General features: G+C 36.3%; 1 protein-coding gene and 1 pseudogene across 2 annotated transcripts; one reads left to right on the forward strand and one right to left on the reverse strand.

Annotated features, from left to right (window-relative positions):
- Positions 1–1,498: 1,498 nt before the first annotated feature.
- Positions 1,499–4,847, reverse strand: LOC143587141 (purple acid phosphatase 2-like). The gene is made up of 7 exons (XM_077068518.1): positions 4,621–4,847; positions 4,330–4,530; positions 3,410–3,524; positions 3,109–3,338; positions 2,345–2,483; positions 1,922–2,264; positions 1,499–1,830 (listed from the first exon to the last, which is right to left on the reverse strand). The coding sequence occupies exons 1-7, from the start codon at positions 4,792–4,794 to the stop codon at positions 1,635–1,637; spliced, it is 1,398 nt and encodes a 465-aa protein (XP_076924633.1). The 5' UTR covers positions 4,795–4,847; the 3' UTR covers positions 1,499–1,634.
- Positions 4,848–13,094: 8,247 nt separating this feature from the next.
- LOC143585316 (cysteine protease RD19A-like) lies at positions 13,095–15,334 on the forward strand (annotated as a pseudogene). The gene is made up of 3 exons (XR_013144533.1): positions 13,095–13,698; positions 14,397–14,516; positions 14,631–15,334. The product of XR_013144533.1 is annotated as a cysteine protease RD19A-like (transcript).
- Positions 15,335–19,651: the final 4,317 nt, after the last annotated feature.

Consider the following 19,651-nt stretch of genomic DNA (forward strand, 5'->3'; position numbering starts at 1 on the left):
CTAAAGTGACCCAATAATTAAAGTTAGGCATCAAGTAACACAAAGGAGCAAGTGTTTGTCACAAAATCTACTAAGGATGCCACCAAGTTTCAACAAACATTTATTAAAGTGGTCGGCTATAATCAATATTATGATGTTTATTGAATGGTCAAATACTAATAAAATCAATAATCATGATGATCTCGGCTTTAGACACTACGTAATATATTCTAATTCAAGCTTTATTTTTTTAACAACGCTTGGATCCATCCAACAATACCTGAGTGATTCTTTTATAGACGAGATGTCAACCGTCCATACTATTTTTGACGTTCTAGGTCTGACTCACCCAAAAACACCATCAAAGTGGAAACCCACCACTGTGGGAAAACCCTACTGAGTCATGTTTCAAACTTGAGACATCATGATTCCAACTTTTAACCATCACCCCCATATTATTGAGCAAGAAAACCAATTACTCTAATTCAAGCTTTGATAGCACTAAGTGATAATCTCATCCAATTTATTAAATCTAGGAACTAGTTATCCTGCCAATATAGCTAATTACTCGGGAAGCTCGATTTACCTCTCTTGTGATCGACCTCGAGATGTCTAATATGAGACGTTTAAGGGTTTCTCAAACTAAATATTCTCGACAATAATCACTCTTATCGTCAATTTTACAAAAAAAGTGCAATTCATGTTAAAAAAAATCAAATGATATATGAGCCTCACAACGGTTGTTTTAAAAAACGTGGTCCCTTATGCACTTGTCCGCCCTACATGGACGTTGTCTCTCTCATAGCTAAAACCTACTCAAGAAACCTCTCGAAAACACATCATCTCTCTCTCTCTCTCCTCCTCTCACATATCCCGTTTATAGTTTTATTTACACCATCTCACACCTAAAAAGAGCATCTAAAACCGGCATATAGGTTCTCTAAGTAGAATAAAATAAAAGTTTGAGATGCTTTTTAACAATTAACATGTAGTGTAGTGACCAAAAGGTGTAGGCCCTTTATTAGGAAAGATGGAGAAAAGGTGCACCTTTTGGTGGACCAGAATCGTGTGCGTCATGGGCCACAAACCCGAACCTATCTCGGCCATTTGTGGTGTACCTTTTGTCACTATCATATCATATTATCTTTTTTTTGAACTGCCAACTAAGTAACGCCGGGTACCCTGTACGCGGCCCCCATTGGCTAAAGGTAGCCCGAGCCGGCCACTAGTCCGGACGGACGGAGCCCCTAGCGGTCCACCTGTTGAGGGATTCACCAGATAAAACCCGACCCCCACGCTCGCCAAACGGCACGACAGCGAGGAGCCGGTAAAACCGGGTGAGATCAGGACTCAAACCCTGGCAAGCCAGGGTCATCCCTCATATCTCCCATATAAGTTGGTGGTAGTAAGGTTTGATCCCCATATCTCTCACTTATAAAGTGAGTGCTCTACCATTGAGTCATAACCAACTTATTATCATATCATATTATCAACTCTCTCTTTTTTCTTTTCAAATTCATTTAAACTCAAAATTTTATTTAAATAACCAAAATCAAGATACAACCACACAGACAGATATATAAAATGTCATGGCAAAGTTACATAAAAAAATGTCTCATAATCTATGTTTCTATTGACCCGTTTGTTTTCGTCGGCTACTTAGTAGACGTCGAGTCGTCTTTAGGATGCCAATATCGGTTATAGAACATCACTGAGTCGGATCGTTCAGCGTATCCATCTGAATTGCGATGCCAACTATAAAACGCATGTGTCCGGTTCTTGATCTCCAATGTTGCATGCCCGAAGCTTGCTTCTCTATAGGCAGAATACTTCGGTTGTGGCTCGGTCATGCTATGTAGGGACATATGGTTAAAATGTTACATAAGTTTTAAATAATGTTTTCAAACTTTTTAAGTATATAAGTTATTAAATACATTCTTACTTGTTTGCTAAGCCTTCAATGTTACCGCCATCGCCGATGGTTATGTACACAGGGGCGGATTGGTCATGTACCGGTGTGCATTCCCCATTCACAATATTGTAAGCAATATTCGATATACGTTCTGAGCGTTCGTAAGCATGAACATGACCGGCAAACACAAGGTCCACTTTGTATTGCACGAACCATGGCTCGAACATGACACGCATGGTCTCACCCTCCATGAAGTGATAACTATTACTATTGTACCATGGTGAATGCATGAGAACAATTAACCATGGTGTTTCACTTCTATTTACCTTTGGGAACTCTTCAAATAGCCATTGGTATTGTGGGGTGTACATACCTACATAAGCCATGTTAAATATGTTATGTGTTTTATATAGAGTCATGTAACATTTGGAGAATAAAGACATGAGTTTGTACCATAAGCCGAGTAGGAAGACAACACGATAATGTAAGCCGAAGCTCGTTTGATTGAATACCAAAGGGGTTCGGTGCTTCCCGACGATTGAAAGGGAGTTCGGTATCGATGAAGAAACGGCTTAAATGGCATGGTTTCACCCTAAAAGAATACAAACATGAAACATACTTCCAAAAAATAAAAAAGTCAAATAAGATTTTTTATTTTTTATTTTTTTTTCAAAGTAGGGTGTTTAATGAGTTGCGTTTGCAAGTTATCGGGTTGAATCTAACACGAAACTAAAATGATTTTAGACATAAGAACACTAACCCGACATGAAGTTTCATGAATTGACATGAAAACAATCCGTTTAACCAAGTAATATAATTTATTCTACATTTTTATATACTAATACTCTAAAATTATAGAAATTTTAAAATGCATATAAAATTAGGAGCTTCTTTAGACGGCAACATACTATTGGGTTCCCGCTTAATTAAATTCAAACTAAAAGAACCCTATGTTATTTTTTTTTTAACTTTTGAAGTATTGACATAAAATACATGTCAATTTTAGTTAAAACACAAAACATATTTTCTTCTTTTACACATAATTGGTTGAACATGCCAGCTTATGAACTCGCTAAGTGAACGTAAACATGACATGTTCAGCTAAACAAACGTGTTCACAATTTCGTTTCACATTTATATCCTATGCATATTAATATATTATCCACAAAACTCTTAGTTAATACTTTTAATGATTGGTCACTTATTATGCTACTTACGATACTCGGCTCATAGTCGAGCTCATGATTGCCTGCGGTCCAAATCCACGGTTGATAAGCCGTGCTCCGTTCGGCAAACCGGCCCCAACTATCCCACCGATTATTGTCATGAAACGTATAATGATCGGCGTACGACAGATCGCCAACGAACAACACAGCCTGACCCTTAACCGGATTCTTTTCATAATGAGTAAGTGTAACATTCGAATCATACGTTTGACCAAGATCACCTGCACAAACTTTGGTCAACCGAACCGGACACATTATTAAAAATTGAATTCATTTCAATTTCAAAGCTTACCCATTAGCCCGAAAGTGTACGGGACGTCCGGTCCAACCGCTGGAGGAGTCATGAACCAGAACCGCCGGCGGGTGGTTAGCTCGGTTCCGAGCTTGTAGTGATACTTGGTATCAAACTGCATCATTCGATATCAAATTAGTTATTTATCAATAAATATAATTCAAATACAACTCACAATTATATATATCAAAATCTTTATCAATCTTAATACAATTTAATAAATAATATTAACTTATATTGTATTAACTTTTTTTTTCTTGATATGGTATCAATTTTTTTCTATATTAATTATGGAAACTTAACTAATGCTATGACACAATGTTACTCTTCACTTATTCACCACATGACACAAACTTATTAATTAATATGGTAAAACACTTTAATTTAACTTAGCAATATTATGTCTAATTTATATATGATACACCTACTCTTTTCTACTATTTATTTAGCAATATATATTTTTTTCTTTTATAACTTATGGGACACTTGACACCATCACATTTTTCTTTTTCTTTTCAATTTTCTCTTACATCATTTAAAACATGATACTTTAAAAAAAGTTGAACATACTATTGCGACTTTACTGTGTATATATTTTTTCTCTCTTTGAAACAAGTTGTAGATTTTTAATGTACAAGTCAATAATGTATCAATATACAAGTCTCTTAAACATGATCATTTTTGTGATATAACTTAAAAGTTCCTTCTTTTTTTCTTTTAACTTTTTCACGGTTTAACTGGTCACAATACGTAAGTTGCACAAAGTTAAACCGAAGAATAATCTGTCGTCCTACTTTTGAATATCATGAAAAATCGCCAGTGCCGCAACACGCAGGTATAAGCACTCATTTAATTAAAACCTTAAAAAAATATTTATGTTACATAAATACTTATGAAATTGAAATCCAAAGAAATGTTACCTTTAAATTCTTGATAGTGCAATGATGGATGAATCCAGAGGTGTAATTATAATATGTGTATCTCGTGACTCTACCGGTGGCATTCAATCTTTTTCGGGTGTTATGAGCCCGATACACCACAGTAGACGAACCCGGTTCGCTTAGAGTCACCCACGACACGATGACTGCTCGACCCACATGGTCTCCCTGCGTTATATGCACCTATCATAAACCAAACAAACGTACAACCATCAATGCACAACGTACAACTACTAATAATTAGCAAAACTCACATATGCTCAGAAACACTACCTGTTGAGGTGCATTATAACCGGGTGGATGAGAAAACACATCGCTAGTGAATGGCATATCGACCGATTTAGTGTCCGTTCTAACGAAAGAGCTCGTAAACCCGCCATCGATGAATGCTACATGGTTTAATATTAACAGAATAACGTAAAAATATAGCCGGTATAGTAAACCCATTAGTAGTAGTGAAGTGTTGGTTTTGAGACGAAGGTTGGATACAAGAAGAGGGCGTAATTTTATAGTGGAAATGAGAATTTGAGTCAACACTTGGTATTATATTCAAGAGGTTGATATTTAATATTAGGCTGAGGGGGTGTGGGGGGCTCTAATGGGGCTTTAATGGGGGCTCCAACCAATAATATTATGACGTGTGGCAGAGAGAGAAACTGGATAAGGGGGGTGTTGGAGCCCCCGTTGGTGTGGAGGGGCTCCAGCAGGGGCTCCAGCGAATTTTTTTTTATTATTTTATAAATATATTCAAACAGCGTATTATTAAAAAAACTCATAAATTATTAGAAAAAACACACATTAATAAAAAAACACATTAATATCTAAAAATAAAATAAAGTTAGGAGACGGTTGTGTGTTGGATGGTTGAAAGCCGGATGATTCTTGCGGCTCCGAATAAAACATCGGTTGGTGCGGTGACGACCATAAATCGTCGTCAATATAATCTGAATCAAGGTTTGGGTACCAATTTCCAGCCATTTTTTTTAAAAAAAGTTGAGAAGATGAATTGATTTTGGGTGAAGGTTTGAAGTTGTGGTATAAAAATGGGTGAAATGGGGTATTATATAGGAAATTTTTTTTTTTTTAATTTAATAAGAGCCCAACGGCTCTTTTCCTAAAACCAATACAAGCTTTTCTCTCTCTTCTCCCGCTAACAGGCTCACGCCTGCATGGTTTTTCGCGTTAACGCCCCCGTTAGCGCCCCGGTGGTGTGGTGTTAACGCCTGGGGGCGCGAGCGGAGGGGCTCTAGCGCCCCCGTTGAAGCCCCACACCCCTCAGCCTTATGAATTTAAGAATATGATAATTACAAAATATTTGTCTTTCCTTGTGATCTATTGATTTAATAATGAAAAAATAATTATTTGTTTTATTCTTTTTTGTTTGTGTTATAAATCATGCACATAGACTTTCTAGCCTTAAAGATGACAATAATTCGACTTATTTTTCTAAAGTTTAATCAACTTGTACACACTAGTAAATGGCTTGAAATAAGTGTGTTGAAAACTAGACTATAATTTAAAACGTTTTTTACTGACTTAACTAGACTGTAATTTAAAACGTTTTTCATTGACTTAACTAGTTAGTCTAATATTCTATTCTCGGATTTACTCCCTTTAAAATTGGTCAAGACTCAAGACTCTAGTTTATGCTCGTTTCTCGTCCTTATCCATCAACTAACCTATTAGAATTGATATGAAAGACCAAAATCTACCCGTTTGGTTACAAAAAACTATTCTTTGTTTAACTGATTTTTTCTTTTTTATTTTTATGTATAGTTTTAATTATTGTTTTAGAATATACTTTTGGAGATACCGTTTAATTTTGAAGTGTTTAATAAATCTTGGTCACGGGTTATTTAATTGTATTTAAATACAGAGAATACTGTGCATTTAAAAGAATCTTACAAAATAAATATATGTTTCACATTAACTGTTTCTCCTGTTTTGCTTTTGGCTTTGCCATGGCTTGAAATGAGAAATAACTTTTTTTTTTATTATTCCTTATGTGCATTATTATTTTTATTTTTTATAAAACGAGTTTAAAACCATAGACATATATAAAGATGAGAACAATTACGTGCCAACCCTTAAATATATAATCAAAACAAATTTCGTAAAATATAACGTGTGATTTTTTTCCTTTCTAACTTATGTTTCAAGAATATATGCTAAATGTAACGCATATTAATGTCTTTTTATTTATTCCATTATATCAGTTTAATTTGTTTTGCTTTAATTAATAGTATTTTGAAAACCAAAAAAAAAAAGGAGAAATCGTTAAGAAATTTGCGTAAATTATCTAATTAGTTTGAGATCGTAAGTATATCAATATTTCTCGCTTATTAGAAGGTTTGACTAATGCAGTTTGTTATCAAAATTAGTTACTTATTTGAAAAGGTCATCAATATAATTTTGTTTACGAATTTTATTAAGAAAAATACGCGAATGTTTTATTTTTTCATAGAACACAGTGTATTTTATTTTTGCCTTAATTGAGACACTTTACTATGTCTTCTGACACTAGGTTGGTGAGGGTATTAAGTGAATCTAACTTTCAAATTTTTGAAGTACACTGAATCGGGTTATAAGAATTTTGAAATTTGAAGTTGGGTCTGATTTTCATATACCTAAGGGGAAAAGACAAAGAGAAACTGACATCTGGAGCTAGATACACATAAAGCACACAAAACAATGGTAGTTATGACTTATGAGGCTACCATACCAAAGTTTGTAACTTGTACCCATTTTTGAACCTTAGAAATTCGATGGTCATGGTCTCCTGACTCTCCTCTATCAAACTTGGAACATAAACTTCTTTGTTAGTGAGCGTCCTATTATTACGAGTTTTCCAGATCAACCAACATAAATGGCGTATCACCGATTGACCATTTCTATGGTCAGATCATTTGCTTGTTAATAAAAGAGTAGGGCCTCTCACTTAGAGGTGGTCAAAAAAACCGGTCCTCGAACCGGTTTGCCGGTTTAAACCGGAAACCGGTTATTTAAAAAACCGGTTTTTTTAAAACCGGTTTGACCGGTTTACAAACCGCCGGTTTGTATATCGGTTATACTTTTTAGAGCCCAAACCGGTTTTCAAACCGGTTATAAAAAAAACCGGCTTTTTTAATTAACCGGTTACTAAAAAACCGGTTAACCGGTTTTTTTTAAAACCGGTTTATGACCGTTTTAGAAAAACCGGTTAACCGGTTTTTTAGTAACCGGTTAACCGGTTAAAAACCGGTTTATTGCCGTTGTGAAACGGCTATATAGCCGTTTTTTTCAATTTTGACCGTTTTTTTTTTATTTACCATTCTACCCCCACAAACATCTATATATAGTTTAGGTTGGGTATTGGTTAGAACACACTCGATTATACAACTCCAAACGCTCCAAACGCTCTAAACGTTTATTTCATACGCGATTATTTTGTTATCTCACGCTCTATTATACCACATTACCACTCCATACGCTCTTATTTCGTAGTCGATTATCATGGCCTCCCAAAGTGCTGCTTCATCCGTCAACATGGGTGCCTCGAACACGGGAGAAACGGTCGTTCGGGTCATCCCCACGTAACGAAACCAAGATGTTTGGCAACATTTCGACCTATGCGAAATGTCTAACGGTAGCCAAAAAGCTCGATGCAAACATTGTTTGAAGTTTTATGGCAAAGATGCAAACTCCACTTTAAAAGCGCATGTACAAAGGCCCTTTTGCAAGGCCTTGAAGGACGAATCGGGAAGTAGTTCGCAGCCGGAGATGACGAATCAAGGAACGGTGTTTACGTACGACCTTGAAGCGGTACGTCAACAGTTTTCAAACTTTGTGATTCAAAATACACTTCCTTTCAACCACTTCGACAACCCTCAATTCACGGAGATGATGCAAAAGTATGTTCAACCACGCTACCAACACGTAAGTCGTTCGACCCTTAGAAGAGATTGTCTTAAAGCTTGGAAAAACGCTAAATCCGAACTAATTTCATACTTTTCAAACTTACAAACTGGTGTAAACTTAACAACGGATGTGTGGTCGGTACCTAATGGTTCGCCCGACTCATACATTTGTGTGACGGCTCATTGGGTTGACCCCGAGTCGTGGCAAATGATGAAACGAACCGTTGCGTTTCAATTGTTTGATTACCCGCACACGGGTAGAAATATTTTTAAACTCTTGGATAAAGTCATTCGACAATACAAGATTGAACATAAAATCTTTTCAATTTCGTTTGATAACGCGTCCAACAATACGGCCGCGGTTGGCCATTTAAAATTAAAGTATAAACCTATTTGTGATGGAGCGTTTTTTCATAGCCGATGCATTGCACATATTATCAACTTGGCCGTGCAAGATGGGTTAAACGTGATCGAAACGCAAAGAAACAATTTTAAAAGAATGTTACGAGATGTTTTTAGCAACAATAAAACATTTTCAAGATACAAAAAATTTTGTGTAGAAGCTAATTGTCAATGGTTGGGGCCAAATTGGGATTGTCCAACAAGATGGAACTCGACTTGTGATATGTTTGAGAAAGCCATCCAACAAAAAGAATCACTAGTTGCGTTTCATCAAATTTTGTCAAGTAGGGGTAAATGTGCACCGTACGATCCTAGAAACTGGTTATTGATTGAGATCGTTACGGAGGTTCTTCAAATTTTTAAATCTTGCACAACTAGTTTATCCGGGGTTTACTATCCAACAAGCCCCATTGCTTTACCAAAAATTGCTGTCATGTGCACAAAGTTGAGTGAACTTCATTGTAGGGGTGCACCTTATTTTGATATGGGTGTAAAAATGAAAGAAAAATTTAGAAAATATTTTCAACAACTACCCGCTGTTTTGACATGTGCTGCTGCGTTAAACCCTTGCATCAATGTTGGTGGTGTTGAAGCTTTAATAGAAAAAATTTGTGATGAGCTAGAGTTAAACGACGATCAAAACCCCTATTATAACCAAACTTTAAAGAATGCTTTCAACACCACCTTGTCTAACATGTATGATGTTTACCTTACAAAATACGGGTCGTCTTCCCAAATTCATGACTCGTTAAGAGCTGTTGCCCAATCCCAATCCCAAACCGACCTTGAAATGGGGATGTACTACATGATTTGGGAAGACGCCGGTAAACGTCAAAAGGTAAACACCCCAAGCAGTGAACTTGGAAGGTATGGTGGTACCAACTTTGTGAAACACATGACTCCGGATGAATTTAGAAGTCTTGATTTGCTGGCTTGGTGGAGAGGTAAGGAGGATGAGTTTCCGATCCTCGCCGCCATGGCCAAAGATTTACTAACGGTCCAAGCTTCCACGGTAGCTTCGGAGTCTGCTTTTTCTGTTTCTGGCAGGGTTATATCGATTAGGAGGACTCGACTCACTCCACCAGCTGTAGAGATGTCGATTTGCTACAAGGATTACTTGGACTCTTTAGATAGGGCACAACATCAACGCTCACTCGAGGGGGAAATGGACTATGAGGCGGGCTTGTATGAAGACGAGGTCAATCAAGGACACACTCAACCAATGACCGATGAAGAAGCCGCGTACGACGATTACCTAAGGAATAGCTCGGGATCGGGTAGCGAAGAAAATAATGAGTAAGAAACAGCAAGTTGTTAATGTAATCGTGTCTAAGCATTCTTTAATGTTTGTATTTTTGAGTTACGAATATGCGATAACGATTTAATGTTTGTATTTTTAATGTAAAAGCTATAAATGAAAGTTATGTGTTTTTAATCTTCCAAGCAAAGAACCCTAACAACGAAAGCAATGAATGGAGTCAGTCCGTTTTGCCTTGTAGTTACCGGTTTGCCTTGTAGTTACCGGTTTGTTTATACTGTGAAAAAATAATGGTTATTTAAAAAAAAAAAAAAAAAAAAAAACCGGTTAACCGGTTAGACCGGTTATTAAAAAACCGGTTAATAAAAAAACCGGTTTATTAACCGGTTCTAACCGGTTCCTAAACCGGTCCTAACCGGTTAGACCGGTTAGGATTTTCAGAAACAAAAACCGGTTATTAACCGGTCCGGTTATTAACCGAACCGGTTTTTTTCCGGGCCAAAAAAAACCGGTTCGGTACCGATTTGTGCACCTCTAACTCTTAACCGAAACTCGAAATCTAACTCGAACCCGAACTAACCCAACCTGAAAAACCAACGCTCTAGAAAAGACTAACCCGACCCTAAATCAAAGTAATTCGGGTTGGTACTTGGGTCTAATTTTTAGGTTTTGGTTCAACCCGAAAAGGCCAAATAAAAATATTGTTTTAAAACTTGATATAATTAATTAGTAGGTTTAATCGAGTTTGATTATGGTATCTATAGTTTAATTCGTTATGATTTTTGAGGCTGTTTCAATAACAAGTTTGATTTTGGTATATTCTATTTGATCGATCAGTAGATTTACTCGAGTTCTAGTTTGATTATGGTATTTATGGTTGGAGTTAACTGCTTTAGCGAATATAGTTTACATGAAATTTTTATAGGTTGTTAAGTCATCAATTAGTAGATTCAATCGAGTGCGATTATGGTATATTTTGTTTGACTTAACTATTTAATCGAGACACTGAGTATGGTTTAATCGATTATGGTATATTTTGTTTAGTCGATTATGACATTTTAGCTATCAATCTAAGTTGTTTTTCTATTAATCAAGTTATTTTTTTTGTTATCGTAGATACTTGAAACTTGATTAACTCAATACGAAAAAACCCAAACCTGAAAAAACGTGATAAAGTTGGGTTTTGGTCTAGATTTAAAACTTTGAAACCCGAAGAACTCGACTCGAAAATCTCAAAACCCTGAAACAAACCCGAAAAACACCCCCAGGCCCTAGATGGATGAAAGGAATCTTGCACCAAGTGGAAACCGGCCATCCGCCATACAATTGTTGCAGTATAGAACGAGGTGAAAACATGTTCCACCGACTATGTTATCAAAAACTATTTTGATTGGAGTCTAAGTTCACCTCAATACTCCTAGTACAAAAATGATAAGCAGTAACTACCCTTTGAGTTCGCCATAATCTTTGAACCTTCGTAAAAAAACGCCACCACCACTTCGTTGGGTGATACTTATTGGATGGAACTATTAAGATCAATATATGATATTTTGTTGGTGTGTTGGATGGAGATGCACATTGTAAGGACGAAGTAGTAGTGAAGGCTGATGTTGATGATAATGCACTTTTGTAGGTCCTAGGTAACTTTTTCATACACATGTGAATGTAACATATTTTGTCGGCCTGCCACCTACGATCATGAATATTACTTCTTGAATGATGGCATTGAGTTTGTTAGCCCTATTGGAGAGTCCATGATGCAAACCATCAACCCCGCAATTAATCTCCACTATAAGAATGGGGAGGCTAATTTACTCTAGTGCGGCAACACTTAACGTAAGACAAAATTATAATGCGCCGTGTATCTCACAAAGTAGAAGCGAATAATAAATAAATATTAAAAGAAACATTCTAATATATTCATGAACGACTTTCAAGATTACAATAGGTTTTAAATGAGTAAGCTAATTTGTTATAGAATCAAATTTACATGATACAATATACTGCTTTTGTAGATCTATAACAAATTGTCGTCAACTAACAACCAAGAAATTATATATGAAAAGTAATCAACCGCATAAATTTGTGATAACATCCGAGTACGTAGCTTATTAAATGAAAAACAAGAAAACTGTTAAAAAGCGATGCTTTTAGGATTGGACCGGACATGAATCTGGCCTCGGCTGTCATACCGAGTCACTAATTGGACCTGGTTTTTAGTACTGGATGAGAAATGTTTAAGATCTGATAACAATAACAAATATTCTTTAGTACGTTATATGTTTTTCATTCTAATAAATTGCAATAACAATCCTTAGTCAGCTCGTAAATTAAGATACACACAAGCCTAAAGTCATAAGTTTGATATATGGCACTTGATTTTTGAACTAGATTAATATGTCCTATTCAAGCCCACTTTTGAACCTCCACTTTTTGATCCCACATAGGCCATTGCCTTTCAACACAAAATATACATCCAATTTATGCCAGCAACATCTAATCTTTAAGTTATATGTAACCCTGAGCCTTGAATTCAAAACATTATTTCAACCGTACAACCACGTTTCAATCAATTAAACAAGTTTGATAGAACCATTAGCTTTATTTAACTCTTGTTTAAGTTGGCTTGTGAGTTAAGTGTACGTAGCAAGTAGCAACTGACGTTTCTCCAAAGCAACCTCACAAAACTTCTAAGTTTCTGCTTGCTTCAAATAAATTATCATTTTAGCAAACATTGCCATAAAAATGAGAGAAAATAACCAAAATGTCCATTTATTTAGTCAAAGTAAATATAATGTCTATTTGACCAGTTATTAATATTACCCATAATGTCCACCCTCAATCTCGTTAACATGCACATTCCCAACGAGATTTTCAGCCAACCAAATTTTGTTACTTGTCCAAAAATATCGTTGGACGCATGAAAAGTTTAGTCGGAAGCCAAAAAATATCTTCGGAAGACAAAAAGATGTCGTCAAAAGACTTGATAAACCTCATCAAACGCCTAAAAATCCCTTAGTTTTTTATGCTAGGTAGAATCTGACTAGCTAAAAATCATGTTGGTTAATAATTAAAAAGCGATCGGGTCAACGAGCTTTAGGTGTACATATTAGCAATTGGTTGGTTAAAAGAACATTTTTATCTTTACCATCTTCCAAAAGTTAAGCAACGTAAGAACCGGCCAATGATGATCTACCACGTGTCAACTTTTCACTGGTTGCATGGGACCACCTCTAAGTTCCCTTCCAAGCAACCATTATCCTCATCACGTCGACGGCGACGGCCACCTTGACCTATATTGTATCTATAGCTCTATATATACACACACATACCACGTTGTATCTATATGTTTATAGTCATTTAACTCTTCTCATGGACTGTCGATTCTCTCTTCTCACTTTCTCTATATTCCTCGCCGGAGTCTTCGCCACGGCTGACTCCGGCGATAATATGTTCATCCGTCAGGTGGTTGACAATAAAACCCACCACTTCGACGCATTCAAACTCAAGTTTGGCAAGTCTTACGCTTCTCAGGAAGAGCATGATTACAGGTTATCAGTTTTTAATTCTAATTTGCGCCTTGCTAAGCTTAACCAGAAGCTTGATCCATCGGCGGTCCATGGAGTTACTCAGTTCTCTGATATGACCCCCGAGGAGTTCCGTAAACACCTCGGTTTAAGGTCTCGAGTCAAGTTCCCATCCGATGCCGGTAAAGCTCCCATCCTTCCGACGGATAATCTTCCGGAAGATTTTGATTGGCGCGATCATGGTGCCGTCACCGGTGTCAAGAATCAGGTAGTATTCTTCGTTAAAGGTGTACATGGGTCGGTTTCAGACTCAAATGAAATAAAACATATATGATTTGGTTATTGAGATTTTGAAAATCGTTTAATTTGGGTTTTCGAATTTGTGGTTTGGGTTTGAAATTTTTGGACCTATAATAAATTGAGTCTAAATCTTTTTATTAAGTTAAACAAATAGGCTAAAATGTTTGTGTTAGACTATTTATTAAATTTCTATAAATAATTTAATATCCAAAATAAAAAATGAAAATCCATATCGGTTTGGTTTGGTTTTAACTACAAGTAAAACCAAAAATGAAATACTCGGAATTTATGTTTTTCAAAAAAAACATAAAATGAAATTGTCGTTTTTTGTTTGGATTAGGTTATTTCGATTTTCCGCATACTCATCTAACTACCCAAATTTGAAAGAAAAATACCAATAAAACCTTGTCACGTTAGCAATTACATCAAAGGTTTGAGATCTATGGGCCAAATTCACACCAAGATAAAAATCCAAGACGAAAAGTCATAGGGGGGATTTTGCACCAAGAAATGTCTATAAAAACTAAAATAAAAAAATCAATGTTTATTTTGGTAAGATAAACTATCAATTTGGTTAACTTTTTTATAATCATATTAATCTTTCACAAAGGGTTCAACTCTTGTAATGTATTTTAAAGTGTTTTTTAAACTGGTGATGGAAATTAGGGTTCTTGTGGATCATGCTAGACATTTAGCACAACCGGAGCATTAGAAGGTGCTAATTTCCTAGCGACTGGGAAGCTCGAAAGCCTTAGCGAACAACAACTTGTTGATTGTGATCATGAGGTTCGATTCATAATATGATCCAATATTATTTTTCCATTTATCCTCTAATCTTGTTAATTATTATTATTATTATTATTATTATTATTATTATTATTATTATTATTATTATTATAGTGTGATCCAGAAGAACAAGGATCATGTGACTCAGGGTGCAACGGCGGTCTCATGAACACCGCATTCGAGTACACATTAAAATCCGGTGGACTTATGAAAGAAAAAGACTACCCTTACACTGGATCCGACCGCGGAACTTGTAAATTCAACAAAAGCAAGGTGGTTGCATCTGTGGCTAACTTCAGTGTAGTGTCACTAGATGAAGACCAAATAGCTGCAAATCTAGTTAAACATGGTCCGCTTGCGGTGGCTATTAACGCGGCTTACATGCAAACCTATATCGGCGGTGTCTCGTGCCCATTTGTGTGCACAAAGAGGCTAGACCATGGGGTGTTATTGGTTGGTTATGGTGCGGCGGGCTATGCACCCATAAGAATGAAGGACAAGCCATATTGGATTATTAAAAACTCGTGGGGTGAGACCTGGGGAGAGAAAGGGTATTACAAGATCTGCAAGGGTCATAATGTTTGCGGAGTCGATTCGATGGTGTCGACCGTAATTGCGGTTCGCCGTCACTAGTCTGTTAATATTATTATGAGAATTTCATCATGTATGCAAGAATTGTTGATGAAATATAAAATATTGTGCAGATGATTGATTTGAGTTTATGACTTTATTCATCCTCTATACTTATTTAATAATATTAGTGAGAGAGCTCACGCGTTGCAACGAGTATCCAAACTGAAGTTGGATTTTATTTTGTGTAAATGTTTCCCCTAGAACACTACTGCTAGGGGCGCTGCCCCCCGACCCCCGTTCGTTGAGGGTTTCAATAACTTAGGAGTATGGTATAGCTAGAAGTAGTTAATTAATACAATGATTAGTACATAGTTAGCCGTGCACAACTCAAGAATGACGTAACAGTAAATTCAGAGAGGAACCGTTTACAGGTGAGTTTCTAGCCCCATTTCCTTGTTATGTTTTCGGGGCTGTGTGCATACTCGATGTGAATAGTTAATACATTTACCTTAAATGGTAAGTGTAACATCCCGAAATTTCTAGATTAATATTTAATATAATATTTTCGTTAGGTGAATTAAATGAGTTAGTGGAATAATAATAATACTAAATAAAGAAAAGAATTATGGACTTGGGTAATTAAAATGGATCAAGATAATGGGATGGGCTTAGAGTCCATGGGCGTTAGTAGTATAAATACCCACCCTAAAACCCTAAATCCTCATTTTCTTTCACCCAAATCTCTACATACTCAAAAAACACACACACCTACACCATAAACCTTCGGCCGAGAGGAAGAGAGGTGAGATCCGAGCAAGCACACACGATTCAAGATAGACACAAGATCTAGAGCCCTTAAGCAAGCTAACCGAGACCGAAGAACGCATCGAGGTAAGCCGTTCGCCTTTAAAGTTTATGTTTTTAATAACGTTTAATCGTGAAACTTAGAACAAGATTAGATTGGGTGTAACTAGAACGAAAAGCTGTAAACTTGATACCAAAACGAAACTAATGAAACCATAATCACGTACGGCTCGATTAAAAGAGGACCTTAACTAGTATTGAACGTTTTAACTTAAAGGTCCAACCTTTAAGCGTTTTCGGGCCGAACCTTGTTTAAAAACGGCCATGGGGATGTTCGCGAGACTGATTAACATCATCATTAAGGGTTACGGGTTGAACATGGGTGTTAATGAAGTTAAAATCAAAACCGCCGCCACCTGTTGATAACTTCACCTAAGTTTAACTTCACATGTTGATAACTTCACCTAAGGTTAACTTCGCCTGAGGTTAACTTCGCCTAAGGTTAACTTCGCTAAGGTTAACTTCACCTGTTGATAACTTCACCTGAGGTTAACTTCGCCTGAGGTTAACTTCACCTGAGGTTAACTTCACCTGAGGTTAACTTCACCTAAGCTTAACTTCACCTGAGTTTAACTTAGCACTAAGTTGAAATAATCTGATACGATAGGACGAGTATTGATACGTGTAACCTATATACAGTTATCAGAGCACGGTTAAAGAGAGGAACCACGATAAACGGAGAAAGGAACCGCATTCAGGTGAGTTTCTAGCCCCATTTCCTTGTTATGTTTTCTGGGCTGTGTGCATACTCGATGTGAAGTGTGAATACACTTACCTTAAGTGGTAAGTGTATGCTATAGATGTTATACGAGGTAGCTATTTTATAATGCTTGTCGATACGTGAACGATCTTCGGATATTGCACGTATCGCCAAGGATAGTAAATTCCAAGTGGTTGTTAGTGTATATGAATGCTATGATGTGACTTGCTTATTACGTAAATAATGAACTGATAAGAAGTGTGATATAGGCAGGTAGAGGTAGAGTGTGTTAGAAGTGGCAAGAGTCTAGTAAGGGTGTTAGTGGCATAACGTGAGTGCGTGATAGGGAAAGCCTATACATGCCTTCGTTATTAAGTGGCATAACGTGAGTGCGTGATAGGGAAAGCCTATACGTGCCTTCGTTATTAAGTGGCATAACGTGAGTGCGTGATAGGGAAAGCCTATACGTGCCCCTTTTTATTAAGTGGCATAACGTGAACACGTGAGAGGGCAAGCCTCTATGTGTTTCCGTAAACAAGTGGCTAAGTGGTTAGGGGCAGTTAAGTGGTTAAGTGGTGTAACGATTCCGGCAAAATCAGGTATACCCTAACCGGTATATACTATTTATGTGTTATTTAATAATGAATATATGAATTATAATGCGTTCGTACGAGTATGTATGATTCACAGTACGGATTATACTCGATTATACAGTTAACCGTATTGGAAATACGATTAACCGATTAACGGTTATTGAAGCCGAATGAATCGAGGATTACATTATAGGCGAGATATATGATATTTAGTGATGTTTACGAAGTATTAAAGCTTCGGGATAAGTGAATTAAAGCACAGAAAAAGAATTTTCGATTTAATGGTACGTCGGTACGTTAAACGAAACCTTTAATACCAAACCGAGCAAGAGACGATCGATCAAGCCGAAAAAGATGCGCAATTATTAATAATATGATGTTTTAAGTTAATAAATGTCATGGTTTAAGTTTTTAAAGTTTTTAAATCGGTTTTATATAAATTTCATTTTTAAGCCGAAAACGACCGTTTTAGCCTCGTTTTAAGTTAAATTAAACATTTAACAGAAAAACGAACTGAACCAGATTATCCAAAACATTATCCGGATTTCTAAAATCTAAATGTGTGGCTAGAAATGGAAAGGTGGGTCCCACCTCACCTCCTCTCTTGGTCCGATCGGCTTGGGGGTATAACCCCTAGCCTTTGTTATTTTTTTTTTGTAAACAACATAGCAAGATCTTCCTTCTCTCTCAACATTATGAACTAAAAACCCGTAATTGTAGCAAGAAAAGCAAGGTAAAAATCGAGTTATTTACGTTTTCATCTCCTTTTCTCGAGTTTATTTGCAAGGAAATAAGGTTTCAAGTAAAAAAGGGTGAAAACCCGAGATGAAAACCGATTCTTGCATGATCAAGTGATGTATACGGGTTATACATGGGATCTTGGTCCAAGAAAGGAGTTAAACGAACCAAAAACGAATTTTTACGGTTTAAATCTTTGTTTTTGAATCATAACCGAACCCATAAAAGAAATGGCTTGATTGTGGGTGTAACTTGCTTGGTGTGATGTTATTGTGCTTGTAGGTGTTGTATCTAGTTGTAAACAAAGGCTAGAAAGCAAGATCCTTGCGATTTGAAGCTAAAAACACAAGGTAGTTCGGTTTTTATATGGTGTATAAGTTTTGGACAGATTGTGGTACGTTTAGAGTTAGACTACAAAATTTCACAGAGATGATACACATGAAAATATGATATCTGTGAAAATTTGGTAATTTTTGGACAAAGGATGAATATTTGGTGAATTTAATGCTCGGTTTTGGCTAAAAATGGTGAAAAATATTTAAATATCATGATAAATTCTGGAAAATTCCAGATAATCTTTTTATAACATGTAAAAGTCACACACAAAATTTTAGGTCCGTTGGAGAAGTCTAAGTAGGCTTTTCGGTTAAACGAGTTATAGGGTTTTCTAGCTCGGTTTTTGTGAAAATGGCATGTAAAAAGAGATTTTGGTTCTGGAAAAATTACAGGGGACTATGTGGATAGCAGGGGTCATCCAGAAAAAATTTGGGATTTTTATAAGGTCTTTTGGTATTTACGACATATTTAGTGTTTAAATGGTGTTTAAAAATAGATAAATAAAATTTAAATATAAAAATTAATTCTGGAAATATTTTTATAAAATTCCCCACTGTCAAAAAGTGGTTTGTGCAAAATTTCAAGATCCGAGATTAAACGGATAATTATTTGTGCTAAAAAGAAAATAAAAACAAACTTTTAAAGTTTAAAACGCGTAAACCGGTAAAGTTCGCCTAAACGAGCTGACTGGTGTATAAAAACCCTAAAAATGAACTGTTTTCATATAACTGAGTTATACAGGTAAAAATAAATCATCCGGAAATAATTCAGATGATTTGAGTAATTTTATCCGATTTAACAGTTTCCGGTACACTAAAGACGGAAACGGGTCCCGCGGCCAAACGGGGCGTCTAAACCGAGCTCTAATTTCACAACTCTAATTAAATTATCAGTCAACAACTATTTTCGGGTAGTGTGTGACCAAACTCATTTTTGAAACGTAAAAACGGATAACCGTGCTAGGCACGCAAAACGGGGAAAACGTACTAATATTAATTTTAACTATTGAACTCTAAAGGATATCACAATCTGAGTCCGGAGAAGTGTTTCTGGGTTAACATTGCCCCCGGAACGGGTACAGTACTGGGTTAACAGTGTCCCCAGATGTACCGGTTAACACGGTTAAAGTTATATTAATAGTGATTGTATAGTAACGAACTTAGGGATCGTATTACAGATCCGGATTAGTAGCTGCGTACTGTGTTACCTACTTGCTTGCGAAAGGTGAGTTTCACGAGCCCCTTTTTCTGAATTGTTTTTAAATATTTTATCGGGGCGGAAAGCATGTTACTGTTAAAATGTTTAAGTACATACTGAACGCATGGATTTGC

Source organism: Bidens hawaiensis, unplaced genomic scaffold (assembly GCF_021521415.1).
Source record: "Bidens hawaiensis isolate Kalapana, Puna unplaced genomic scaffold, B.hawaiensis_p1.1 tig00001575_1, whole genome shotgun sequence".
NCBI lineage: Eukaryota > Viridiplantae > Streptophyta > Magnoliopsida > Asterales > Asteraceae > Bidens > Bidens hawaiensis.

Bases quoted from the DNA above. Each gene is read 5' to 3' on its own strand.
- LOC143587141 (XM_077068518.1), bottom strand. From the start codon at position 4,794: ATGGGTTTACTATACCGGCTATATTTTTACGTTATTCTGTTAATATTA. The intron at 2,484-3,108 runs GTAAGTAGCATA...GTATTCTTTTAG, and splicing joins TCGACTATGAGCCGAGTATC to GGTGAAACCATGCCATTTAA. The intron at 2,265-2,344 runs GTACAAACTCAT...TGGCTTATGTAG, and splicing joins GTCTTCCTACTCGGCTTATG to GTATGTACACCCCACAATAC.